The sequence below is a fragment of the Etheostoma cragini genome, chromosome 11 (assembly GCF_013103735.1).
Source record: "Etheostoma cragini isolate CJK2018 chromosome 11, CSU_Ecrag_1.0, whole genome shotgun sequence".
NCBI lineage: Eukaryota > Metazoa > Chordata > Actinopteri > Perciformes > Percidae > Etheostoma > Etheostoma cragini.
The window spans coordinates 3,586,971-3,600,966 of NC_048417.1; the positions used below are offsets into that span (position 1 = coordinate 3,586,971).

General features: G+C 41.8%; 1 protein-coding gene across 1 annotated transcript in view; it reads right to left on the bottom strand.

Annotated features, from left to right (window-relative positions):
* Window positions 1-8,445, bottom strand: part of caska (calcium/calmodulin-dependent serine protein kinase a) — a 136,057-nt gene extending 127,612 nt beyond the window's left edge. The window contains exon 1 of the mRNA XM_034885997.1: window positions 7,608-8,445. Coding sequence (XP_034741888.1) covers window positions 7,608-7,666 — 59 coding nt within the window. The 5' untranslated portion in view covers window positions 7,667-8,445. The remainder of the gene's footprint in view (window positions 1-7,607) is intronic.
* Window positions 8,446-13,996: the final 5,551 nt, after the last annotated feature.

Sequence of the window (13,996 nt, forward strand, 5' to 3'; positions counted from 1 at the left end):
GCTAAAAATACAAGCACATGGCTAAGTCTTGTTCATGCAGAGTCAACTGATGCATGTGCATGAATATGCAGTATTCTCCAGCTATTATAAGGTTTAGGTGCTGCACCCGAGCTATTTTGGGCAGCACCCTAAGATGAATTAATATAACTAAAACGCTTCTCAGATCTAATGATTGTGGTTGGACTTCTTAAGCAAGATTGTCTTTTGTCTTAAGCTTTTTGAATGTTATTTATTGATTATCTGCATTAGCTTTTTTTCAATGTTTTAGACACAGATATGGAGATATATGGAGGTCCAAAATGATGTGAAAAAGAGACGCAAATGTACCACAAAGAGACACAAACTGGCTACAAAGAGACGCAGAAACAAAGACAAAAATCCTACAAAAGAGACATAAAGTGTTTCGGGGAAATTTACTTTTAACATTTACTTGAGGAAGGGCAACTATTATTTTAAGGTACAAAATAATCTTAGGTGTTTGATTGATCAATATTCAAATCAATAAATATCAATAAATAAGGTATTTGTTGTATAACTGTGTTGCAAAGTGGCACGGACTCAATGACAAAGCACTACAAACAACTAATAAAGCAAATGATCCTCAGATTAATCAACTATGAAAATAATAATCTTTACTTGCAGCACTAATAGGGCGGATCCTGTTTCCCACAGGGCCACACACAGAGCACGGATCACAGCACTGCTTTCCAAATCACGGTTTATACACACACACACACACACACACACACACACACACACACACACACACACACATATGTAACTACATGGGTTTAATTCAGGACATTGGGCTTTCAAAGTGATGTCTTTCCTGCCTGCGGTTGTCATTTGGTTGGGTTTCCCTCCGGTTGATCCAGTGTCTGACTTTCAGGATAAAAAAATAAAATAAAACAAAAATAAACACACTTGGTGCTTCAGTGCAGTCTTTTAAAAAGAAGCCGTGGCTGCAGCAGCTCTCCACGCAGAGAGCAGCATGTCGGCTAATAAGAGTCTCTCTCTCTCTCTCTCTCTCTCTCCAAACTGATTCTGAGACCAAGTGTGTGTGTGTGTGTGTGTGTGTGTGTGTGTGTGTGTGTGTGTGTGTGTGGCCTTTAAAATGTCTTCCTCCTGGCCTACGACGACCCTGGCTCAACACATATTAAAGTTACTGATTACTGTAGGGCTACAACAACCCTAGGGCAGGGTACGGGCTACGATTTCCCTGAATGGACTACGAATCACAAGGTCCCGATGCAATTACATGTGCAATTCGGTTCTACTATAATACGGATATTCCACAATATTAAAAATAGATTCCCAGAGAACTTGTACAAGCAAGAACTACGACATGAGGAAAATATCTAGTTGTGATTATTTCGACTCATATTGCGATAGGATTCACGATACTGAAGGAAATGATTGAGTTTGTATCTTTATTCTCATTTTCACTGACTAATAGGACATCTTTAAAAGTTTAAATGATTATAGTCTGATTTTTGCAAGGATCTGTACCAAACAAAGATGTATTCAGTAGTCTGTGGGATAGGATCTGTAGGCTGGGAAGCCCTGCAGCGCCGCCAATACTTCATTCACAATGGTTTGACGCATAATTTGCCTTTAACAAATATTGCGCCCCCTGCGATTTGGAGATTGCACTAGTTATACTATATTATACTACTACTACTACTATATTGCGATTTGGATAACATTGTGATTATTGTGCAGCCCTAGAAAGAAGCAACCGTCTATTGTCATAATACACCAGGTTAATGTTTACATTAAAGTGCTCATATCATGCTTCCCCCCCCCTTCTTTTATGGTGTTCTATATATTTGTGGGTGTTAAGCAGCTAAGCAGTTTTTTGGTCACTTCTTACCAATGTTTGTTAAATTTTTTTAACCGCGTTTTCGAAGCAATTTCTAACATTTTTTTATCTCCAAATGCTATAAAATAGAATAAAACACCCATTTGCAACAGAAGTACTGAGCTGATCTTATATTTTACTTGTCTCCCTCCCAGCTTTCCTCTGTGTTTTCCTTTGAGGCTCTGGGACTCGGTCCATGCCTCAGTGTATTGTTCATAATCCTATCTGTTAATTGCTGAATATAAAAAATATTGTTATCACAAAAAAAGTTATGTGGTCTTGTGACTGTTTATTGGTATAGCTCTAGATAAATAGAAACTGTAATTTCCCAGTTTTTGGGATCAATAAATATCTACCTACCTATCTATCTATCTAAATGGGTTCTCAACGTTATACATTGACGGCATGACAACTTTTATGTTATATTTGTCTATTTATTGTTTCATATCAATTTACAGCTCTTTGGTGAACCTGGTTGTTTTTAAATGTGCTTTAGAAATAAAGTTTGATGGATGGATTGATTGACACCTGAAGGCACATGGCTGATCCGAGCCGATGGAGCAGTTCTTTGGGTCTGTGTGTGTTTCAGTGTTAGGGTTTTGAGTGAGAGAGGGAAAGACACAGCTTGTGACTGCGGAGACCTTTTTCAGGCTTGCCTAAACACGTACGGTGTGCAGCGAGCGTCGTATCGCCCTGACAAACAGCGTGACACGGCAGACGCCCCATAACCAGTCGGACTACGTCTGTCAACGCCTGCCAAGCTTCCTCTCACACGGTCCTGCCTAGCTCATATTTCAACTTTTAGTTTTTTTCCTCGTACAGAACCCAAGACACAATTAGAGTTGACTTTCAAAACATTATCATGGTTTTCCTGACAGATTGAGTCTTCTGGTGGGGAGGGGGACCATGCACGACATTGAGCAGAATCGGTCTGTGTTACCTTATCTGACAGAAAACTACGTGTTTTCCTGGAATTACTGGCAATTTTTGGACTAAAAGGCCTCAATTGACCAAACTGGTTAGAAAAATTTTATGTAAATAATTCAGAATCAGAATCAGAAATACTTTATTGATCCCCGAAGGGAAACTCCGTGTTGCACTTGCACAAATATTATAAATAGAGTTGAAATACAAAGAAATAAAGAAATATAAGGAACTGGATATGTACGCTATTTACATAAAGGAAAGTTATGATACATTATTTACATAATTAAGGGTTTGGAATGGTGAAAAGTTAAATAATAACAATATTAATAATAATAATTGTAGTAGTTGAAATTGCACACGTCAGGCCGGTGTTATTGCACACAACAGATAATATTGTCCAGTTCCAACCTCTCTAACTGTGTGTGTGTCAGATACTCAGAGGGAGGAGTTAAAAAGTTTGATGGCCACAGGCAGGAATGACTTCCTGTGGTGCTCTGTGGTGCATTTTGGGAGAATGAGTCTATCACTGATAGTGCTCCTGTGATTGAGCAATTCAATTCACTTGCAGAGTCCAATATGAACGCCAACTCTGGACCATAGAGCCGAGATTAGCGCTCATATTCAAGTTTATGTTCTGCTTGTTCAACTGTTGTTCGGTAAATTGCTCCTAAACATTTGAAGAGGATTTGAATTTGCTATTTTTATTTTGAATTCTTATTATTTTACTGCTGTTGATTTTCTTTGGGGGGCTGGCTCAGACCTCTTTGGGGGGGCGGGCAAAAATCCCTCTGTGCAGGAAAAAAACAGAATAATTTATTAATGTAGCGAGCAACGCAGAAGAATCTTCTCCACTCTGTACTGGCTCTCTTAAAGCCGTGCGACATCAAGTTGGAAAGTCCCAGCAGGCGTGGTCCGGGCGGTGCAGAACAAAGCTCAATGAGTATAAAGGTTAAAGAGGCTCGGTCGCCAGAGAGAAAACACTTCTTGCTGCCATTTGTAGCCAGTTTTGATTGGATGCAACGGTCAGTTTCCTAGTTGATTATTTTATCTATCAATAGATTAGTGGTTTGGTCTTTTAAATGTCAGAAAAATGTGGATCAGTGTTTCCCTAAAAATCCCAAGATGACATCCTCAAATGTCTCGTTTTGTCCACAACTCAAAGATATTCAGTTTACTGTCAAAGAGGAGAGAAGAGACTACAACATATTCACATTTAACAAGCTCACATCAGAGAATTTCTGACCGATTATGCGATAGTTGCCGATTGATTTAATAGATTAATATCTAAAATCTTAATCTCTGCAGCTCTTGTTTTGTTTTGGCGTTTAATTGCACATGTATAAAAAGGTATAAAATGTGCAATGACTCAGAAGTGAACAATTGTCTAGAAGAGGGTGAAAGAATATTGCAATAAGGTATTTAAAAAACAAAAGAAGCATTTGCAGCTCTACACTGGAGCTGTCAACACATTTGGCTTCCATTTTCAGCCATTTTCAGCCATTTTCAGCCATTTTCAGCCATTTTCAGTCATTTTCAGTCATAAGGGTTTTGGGTTTTCATCCCAGGAGCAGCATGGAAACACTAGGTCTACCCCAACACACTGTCTGGCAGCAATATATTATAAATATATGGATAAATGTTAATAATAGACTAAGCGTTGTTACCTCGCCTCCCTTCTGAAGCGGGATTACAGAAGGACGGTGATTACTGCAACCACAGTTTATCATTTCCCTCGTCGCACTCTGAAACAGAAGCTATCGTTCTAAAGGGAGTTTACAGTCGTCTTTCTGCTAGTGGTCCATCGTTGTTTACATCACGGCTACGCTAACCCCTTTATAGTAGTAGGGACGGGTTATGGGTCCGCCCCCCCCCAAGGACCACAATGGAAATAAGCCCCAGAGCTTCATTGTGTTATCCTGACGTATGGTGCAAAGCTGAATCATATCTTATAATGAAATGGTCTAATAAAATCAAACAATTTTTTTTACTTGTGAAGAGTATTGGTTTATGGAACCATCGATATTAGTTTTTGATAATTTGATGGTTGTAAGAAGTCCACATTTCTCATATAGACACAGTTTGAATGAGGGGCAAATTCGACTCAACTAAATAAACAATGTATAAAAACTAAATAGATAAAAAAAAATCTGACTACTACATGTCTTGAAGCCGCCTACACATCAGCGTGTTGCTCTCTGCTCGGTAGGACGTTGATGCGCGGGGCAGGTGTTCGTCATCGAGGGGGGCCAGGAAGCTATCCCCCCCGTTGCTAGCCAACGACAATCTGTTATCTCATAGGCAAATAGGTCAAAGTTTAAATCATTTTGGACTTTGAACGCAGCGCAAAGCTTAAAAATCCGAGCGGTGAGCGACGCCAGGGGAGGGGCCACCCCCAAATTCTGGAGAGGGAAAAACTGAAGAAAGCTCGAGTCCATCTTGTTTCTGGTCACTCCAAACTTCCTGACAGTGGAGTCCGTAGAGACGCACCGCTGTAGCGCGGTCATGTTGAATTATTAAGTCAATATTGATATTTTTAATAACTCACCAGGGTTCAAGGGTTCCTTGTAGAGATGATCCCATCTTATTTTTTACTATCATTACTTTACCTTGCGTATCGGCCGATACCGAGCACTGATCCAATACCAGTATGTCATATACATGTTATTATGCTTCACCAGCTGTGTACTACTATCCCTGTAAAGATGGGATATGATTTCTATCCTCGTGGTTCAGTCTGGCTCCGGGTAAGTTCTTCGTGAAACACGAACAATGAACGACACAGAACTTTCTTTCATCATCCAGTTTGGCCGTCACTTATAACGGAAAAAGAGCATAAATAAACTACTTTAACGTAGATTTTCTTTAGGGCTTTATTACGTGGTATTGGATCGGTGCAGAAACTGCAGTACTTCCTGATACAAATACTAGCGTTTTAGGCAGTAAAGGAGGCGACACCGGTACTGGTACTGAAACATCTTGAGTTCCTTGGACAATTTACAGCGTGAGCTCTCTGAAAATACCAAGAAAATAAATTCTCTCTTTCATGACAAGAAAAAAAAAAAAAAAAAAAGAAAAAAAAAAAGGTATCTTAACTGAAATATCCCTAATTGATTAATAACGAATTGAATCAGAAACCAAACTAAAGGGAGACCTTGTGAATCTGAGGGTATGTGATGTCCCGAAGCCCATCAATTGCCTCCTCGACTCCTCCACTTGCCTCCCTTCCTCGCGTCCTAGTCCCTGCTACCGAGGAGGCCTGGAAGGGACGCGAGGAGACCCTCGGAGGAGACCCTCGGAGGAGAGAGGAACCGAGGGAACGTTCGTTTAGAGGTTCGAGACGTTCTTTCCTCTGAAGCGTCACATGAATTCGTCAGCTGTTTGGACAGAGTTAGCGACTCCTTCAGCTGCACAGCTTCCGGGAAGGCTGCTCTCCTGCATCCTCGCCTATAGCTCCTCGATGGTCCCTCCTCGATGTTGGCTCCTTGGGGCAGAAGTAAGACCCATGAGAAGGCCTTCACAGAGGAGGGACAGTACAACTTCTGGTTCAGTCGAAGACCGAGGTGTCGAGGAGCTATCAAAAAAATGACCGTGGGATGCAGCCTGAATCAAATCAAATTTGGAATACAATGCCGATAACCAGCACTATTAATAAACATATATTTGCACGGTACTTCAGTGTTTTCCCCATGTTTTTGAAAGAATTAGGTATACATTTAACCCTTATTTGACGTGGGTGTTTAAGGGCCGTCCCTCCGAAAATGTTACCTGTTTTCAATACTACGATCAATGCAATTTTACATCACTTTGGAGCGTTATTACAACAATATCGGTCTAAAACGTTGGAAACGCAAAAGCACGTCACATTGAAATAACACACAAAAAGCTTAAAAGACGAAACCTGCTCAAAACAAAGTCCACTGGGAACGGACCACAATGATAAGATCTGAGAGAAGTCATTTTTTGGATGCTCACATTGACTTTCCACCCATTCAGCTTGGGTGCACTTCTATAACGGTGGGAAAACCCTGTTCTTCTTCATTTTATTAGGGGAATAGTGTAGGTTCTTATTCCACGATAGAGGACCACAGCCAAGAAGAAAATGTTGAGTCTTCTCAAAAAACTAAAAATTGCCCAAATCGTGCCCAGCCATCCTATCTTTACCCTTGCAGTGAATGTTCCTCCTCCGTGTAGGCTGGATGAGACATTTCAGTCACTAACGATGACCAGATGTGTGGCGTGCATGACTCATGACGGGTCTGGTGCCCTGCCCTTTCATTTCTGCAGCAAGTTGCCAACTGCCACTAGGTCAAAGCACAGCACACGGTGTGATGACAAGCACTGTGTGCATGTCTGGGAGAACTACAGCACTCAGAGCGTGCAGCAGGAGCAGGGAGCAGGAAGAAGAAATGATGCCACAGTGAAATAGGATAGTGTCTTCATGTTGGACTAATAAAGCAATAAAACTGGGAATGCATGCAACAACTGTTATTACCTCCATAAAAAAGGCAATGGTGCATGTTTAAAATTGCTTTAGGCTAAGCCTGATTCTATTTAAAATCACAGTGTTACCAAAATGGGGATAGGAACGATTAAGGTCACTGTACATTCAACTGATGACCAAGGGGACACCATTAGTTCCTACACCACCACGCTTTTTGGCCGTGCATGTGCGTTTGTTTAAGTGTGTGTGTGTGTGCGTGCAGTCATGCATGCAATACCCTCAGCATATTATGAGGAGCTAATTGGGAAGCCCCGGTGATAAACGTTCACCGTAATACAAAATAAAACTACATGAATAAATCAACAATGCAACACTTACTTGCCAATGACCTCGCAGAGCTCGTACACATCTTCAAAGAGAATGTCGTCGTCCGCCATAGTCCGACCCCGGTTGGGGGGGGGAATTATCCCCAAAATATGGGTCCCAAACCTGATGGTGCGCCTAAATAAACTAGGTGAACGGAGGCCACAAGGAGCTGGCCGTTTTTACAGAAATATAACTGAAGAAAACCCCGCTCGCGCCGTCCGCAGCAGGGCAGCAGTTAGCCGTGAAAGAGTTCCAAAAAACGGGTTCTAAATTCCAGTTGTTGCCTCCTTCGTCGACCCCCCCCACCCCGCCCCCCGCCCCCAAACAACGCTGCGTCGCTGACGGCACAGGGGGAGCTCAATAATCCAGTTTGGGAGTCCACCGGTTCGGCCCCGCCTTTCCCGCTGCTTCCCGGTCTCGTAATCCCGTGTCAAAAAGCAAACCATACGTGGCTGTCAGACCGACATTACCGTAAACTACTCCGCTCGCGACGGCTCCGGTTACGCAGGGGGGGAGACGCAGACCCGGTGTATGGTGTGCATCGGGCTCGGGTGCAGCGAGGATCCAGGTGGGTTACAGTGATCTCCACTTCCAGAGCAGCCTTTACTCTTTCTTGTTTTCAGGGAGGCACACCAAACAGACCCTCCTGTCGCGTGCACGGACAGCTGACGGGCGGATTCAAACCTTCAGCAGCGCCACTCTCCGGGTCTTTCTCCTCGGCCCGGTAACACTTTTTCAGCCCGGTGATTTATGGTTTTTCGCCCCCTAAACTGTCGCCTTTTCCCCCCTTCCACTCTGTCGCCAGTGTGCCTGCCTGGATGTTCAGCTCCACGGAGCTTCCAGAAAACCAAGCTCCTCCTCCTCCTCCTCCTCCTCCTCCTCCTACACGGGGGTTATTTCTTTAACTGTCTATGGTTATGAAACTAGTCAGCCGTCCTCCATTTTGGCGCCGAGCAGTTACCCAGGTTTCTCATTTGAGGCTTATGGGCTTTGAGCCAATATGGCGAAGTGGGGGCGCCTTAAAAGGCTTTTCTAAAAGCGCAGTTTCCTTTTGGGCTTTTTTTTCTTCTTCTTCAAAAGAAATACACTTCACACATCCATGGATAGAAATCGAAGTGGTCCCATATGGAAGTAAGGAGGACCATGAATGAAGAATGTCGTTGTTGATAAGTTGATAAGTTATTGGTCTTTCAGGCAATAGCCTACCTACACTACAGGTGAATAATGGGGGGGGGGGGGGGGGTGACAGGTGAATAAAGGGGGGGGGGAGACCCTAATAGGCCTAGATATCACCATGATAAAAATTCAGTTGGCATTTATTTTTGTAACCTTCTACAACTTTTCTGAAATTTAATTTTTAAATGTGCATTATCTTATTAAATATGCACTAATAACACATTTTAACGTGTCATCACTGTAACCTGCACAATTGTTGTTGTTTTTTACATTTTAGCATATTATTAAAGCAGTTGCACATTTTGTTTTCCCATTCTGTATACATTTAGATGTTTTTAATTTAATTTTATTCCTATTAGTATTATTATTTCATGTATATTGCATTTATGTATATTTTTTTCTAGTATTTCATTTATATTTATTTTCTGTGCTGTGTGACTGATTTTGCTGCTGTAACACCATAATTTCCCATTTTTCTTGGGATCAATATCTATCTATCTATCTATCTATCTAATTTGCATGCATTTCCAGAAATGAATGTGTAAATTGAATAAAGCCAGGTTAAAAGTTGTTGGTTTATTTTGTTGAAATATTAGTCAAATATTTTTAAAGAGGGGATTTTGGATATGCCTTTTTATCACTCCATAAATCAGAAAAAAAGTACACAAATACAATATAAAAAAAATCTAATTTCACCAAATGATCTAAAAATCTGGCTATGAATTAAATATAAACTCCGCAAAAACCTTCAGAATATCAGTATAATTAAAACTGGATAGATAAGTACTACTTGAGGGGATATTTTCAGCTCAAAGTATGAGAAAAAGCTAATTTTGAGAAACAAAATCAAGACGATATTACCGACTGACAGGCTGAGGTCGTGTGTCATGGCAGTGACACCGTTCACACCTTTCACCAACTGTGCTACTACAACACAGATGGTGCCGACACGTGAGCACAACATACACACCGGATACACACCAGAAGTGCCATCTATTCATTTTTTATAGGCTTTGGTGGGTTAAAAACATACATTGCCAGCTGATTGCCTAATTAAAGCCGGGTGAATAATTAAGCAGAGTTAGTAAACCCATGGTGATGAGCTTGTTCTTTTATTTATGATTTTTCAACAAAAAATATTCAATTAAATGAGCCCCTTAGCAGCTACTTGTAGGTATTGCTCTTCTCCCTTGATACACGGCTGCTTATGTAGCACAAATGTCTTCTATTTGGGCCATCTGAAGCGTAAAAGGTGCACCCGTACTGGTGTTGTGAGGCTGTGTGTGAAGAGGTGATGAGCAGGAAGGAGAGAAATCAGGACATCAGAGAAAAATCTTATCTCTAACCAACACACCCTTCTAGACTCAGCTGGTGTGTGCGTGTGTGTGTGTGTGCTTTGTTTAACTACATTTGTGGGGACCAAAAACTGTGAATACAGTATACTTATTGGGACCTGACAGCTTTGTGGGGACAAAATGCTGGTCCCCTTAACGTTAAAGGGCTGTTTGGGGAATAAGACTTGGTTTTAAGATCAGGGTTAGAATTAAGTTGTCACGCTTCCTCAACCATAGCGCTCTTCTCGCAATAATACGGCGAGTGTCAAAAACACGGCAACAAATACGGCAGTGGGGGTACAAATACACGCCAAGTTGTGGGAGTACGTAGAAAAAGCAATAGCAGTGGCAATAGTTGGTGTTTTTCCAGTAAAGAGATGCACCACTTAATCAGAATATGGCATAGGCTGCATGGCATTATGGTCTGTGAGTTCAATAGAAAATGTCATACCCCTCTTCCTTTGTAATTGTTGAAGGTTGCAAATGGACTCTGGAAAATGCAACAGCCAATTAAAAACAATGCAAGGGTGCAGAAATGCAAATAACAAGCTTGAGCAAGAGTCTAAAATCCGTTTGACTCAACAAGCTGGTCAAAGTGGCGAGGACAATGAGTTTTTTGACATCTGCAATATGCAGCATAGACATGCATGTGGATGGCTCAAAATCCGTACAGACAACAAGCCACTTCGCTTAAGAAAGCTGGCGTGTGTGTTTACGCGAAGTCATGATGCCATTTTGCTGTGGTTACCATATAAAGAGCCACAAGTGTGCACAGCTTTCTTCTATCGCAGCAGGGTACTCCCTCTCTTCAGTCGCTCCTTAACTCGCTCAACCACGTACGGCACTCGCAGTAACATAAAAATAAAATAAATTCTGGATCCTTTTATTTCTATAGTTTGTTGCTATTTGTTGAAACAAGAGACGTCTCTTACGTTCTAACTCCAGCCTCTGGAGACTCACACTGAGTCACAGCGACACCATCAGCTGGTTTAGGTCGAACTGAGACGGGTCTAGCTGATGTAGCGGGTGTGTGCTTTCCCTCTTGCATTGTGTTTACAGACGAAACCATCGCTCTTCATTGGTTATTACAGCCGTTTGATCTGGTAAAAAGCAGAACAGTGTTTCACGATCATACAAACCACCATAAATAGCTCCAGTTAGCATGAAACAGGCTACTGCAGACTGGTGAAGGTGTGTGAGAATCTACCTGCATGATAGGACCAATGGATGGCGCCCATCTTACAGTAAAGCCTGTCTCATGGAAACTACTAGCCAAATGAGAAGTTACCTTTTAATGGAAAGTGGAACTATTAACTCAGACAGGTCGAGCTTGTTGAAGGCTTGTGTGCCAAAACGCAGACGTAAGAGCTTTTCTTTTTAAAGGTTTAAGATGACAAAGCCATAACAATAAAGGTTCTTTGATCCTCTAGAGAGTGCCTTGGAGTTTTCCTGAGTTTTGCTGTGTGTGTGTAAATATATATATATATACATACATATATATATATATATATATATATATATATATATATATATATATATACATGACTGTCCCAGCCAAAGAGCACCTCAAACAAACAAATTGAGTCCTGTAAGCGCTCCTGTACAGACATTTTGGAAATGTCACAGTAGATGGATCCTGAAGCAGCGAGAGAGTTTGAGTGACGGTAAGTATAAAAAGTATAAAAGAGAACAGTGCGTGTGAGGATGTGGTCTCTTTTGATGCGTTCAGACGGTGTACACGTCTTCAGCGGTCCTGTGATCTCATGGAAGTCATCAGCAGCCCTGGAGCGTCTGCTGAAGGGCGACATGATGCCTTTCAACTGTTCTGTATTCTTTCACTTCTACATCTCCCCTCCTCATTTCAGTGAGTTTTAAATTGGGAGGGACAGAATATTAGGCAGTCCCTCTTGGATTTTGCAATTCACGCAAATTCAACCAATCACAGACTTGGTCCGATTCGCAACTTTGACCAATTCACGGCAGCTTTTTCTCAAACTTGACCAATAACCGGGGTTTCCCGCGACTTAAACCAATCCCAGCAGTCCCACGTGCCAGACTCTGTGTCAGTATGTGACTCCGAGAGCCAATGAGTGAGCGGGAGTCAGAACGGGTTGACGTCACACGTGCGTGGCCGTATTCCTTTCCACGTTTAACGAGACACGTGACTCGAACATATCATATTTACCAACAAAACGTTGGTAGACTGCAGAAGACACGTGCAAAACGTGTCCGACCGTCCCGCCAACCTGGATACATTTTAACATCAGTGTACACTATAATGTCTTTTTACTCTGAAGTTGCTGAATCAGCTGCTATTTCAATCCTGTCGGTTCTCTGCACCAGGCTAGGCTGCTCAGTTGCCCCCGCGACTGACACACACACACAAACACACACACACACACACACACACACGGTGGATAAACCGGAGATAAGATGTACAGGATGACCTAAATTGAGGACAGCTACGCTCTTTATGAGCAATGATGAGTTAAAGTCCAATAAGTCCTTTATCAGACCGTATGAATGTGTCCCAGCCCAGGTTAGGAAATAAACTAACAATGTAAAGATAAACAAGCCACTGACACATTTATTCAAATTTGATTCATTAAAGAAATTATTTTGTGTCTTAAATCCACCAGCCATTTTCATATCATACCAACATTTGCAGCATCCTGAGTCTTACTACAGGTAAGGTTACCACAGGTTACTATAGGAAAACTCAGCCTGGAGTGGTTTTATTCTCCCCAAAACAAGTTTCCTATTTTATTTTTAAAGAACCATACAAAAAAAAAAAATTGCAACTCTCTTTTCCTCTGTCCCCAATAACTTCATTGCAACAAACATCAACATCAAGCATTTTGGGCCTCAACAATCTAAACAAATCCTGGAGGGACTGCATGATCATCATTAAACCCATCCAGGACTCTTCCAGGAGGAGGTTTTCTTGAGTTCTGCCTCCACAGACCTTCACCAGCTGGTCTGAGTCTCCCGTGTGGGTTTGTAAGCAATCATGCCGAAATGTATGCACACCAATTCCTATGATATCCTACGAAATAAGGCGACCTCAGGCTGTTAGCACGACGCCAGCTACAGAGCTAGCTATCTATTGTATCAGCGGTAGTTGGTAGTTGAGTTAGCCAACAATAAAAGGTGGATTTGAGCAGGGTACACGCCTTTCAGGGGCCGTGGCGATTAAGTTTAGCCGACAACAAGTGAGCGCCGTGCGGTGCCGATAGTTAAATTTAGAAACCAAAAGGGCTAGGTACATGTGTGGGAAAAAGATCGTGGATTAAAATAATAATAATACATTTATTTATAGAGCGCTTTCCATCAGAGTGTTTTACAGAAAAATTACAATTTAAATACAAAGAGTACAAAAAATTAAAGTCAAGACAGTAAAAAGTAAATAACACTATGCAAATACAGCTAGGATAAATGAGCATTTAGGACTCATACGCGGCAGTGAATAAATAAGTCTCAAGCTTCGATTTAAAAGCGCCAATTGAACATGCCAGTCTAATATCTACTGGAAGACTGTTCCATAAAACACTCAGTTTCCCAGGTGAAGCCTTTGGTTTTCACCCAGAACACGAACTCCGCTCCCGTGCTTGTGTTTCACGAGCTCCTCGCTACACGGACCAGAGCGCTCTCATGCAGCAGCAGCAGCCAATGTGGTGCATGGAGCAAAAAATAAGTTAAACACATACAAATTACTGATGTGAGAGGCAAACTGTTACACATCACAGAGGCAGATCATGCTGCTCGACGACACCCGCTGCTGGTTCTGGTTTTGGAGTATTAACTCTGCCCCCTGGCTGAGTCTAGTGCAAATCTTGTTCCATTTTTCAAGAGCATGGTAAACTGAGCTTCCTCACTAGGAGGCTTTAGGGA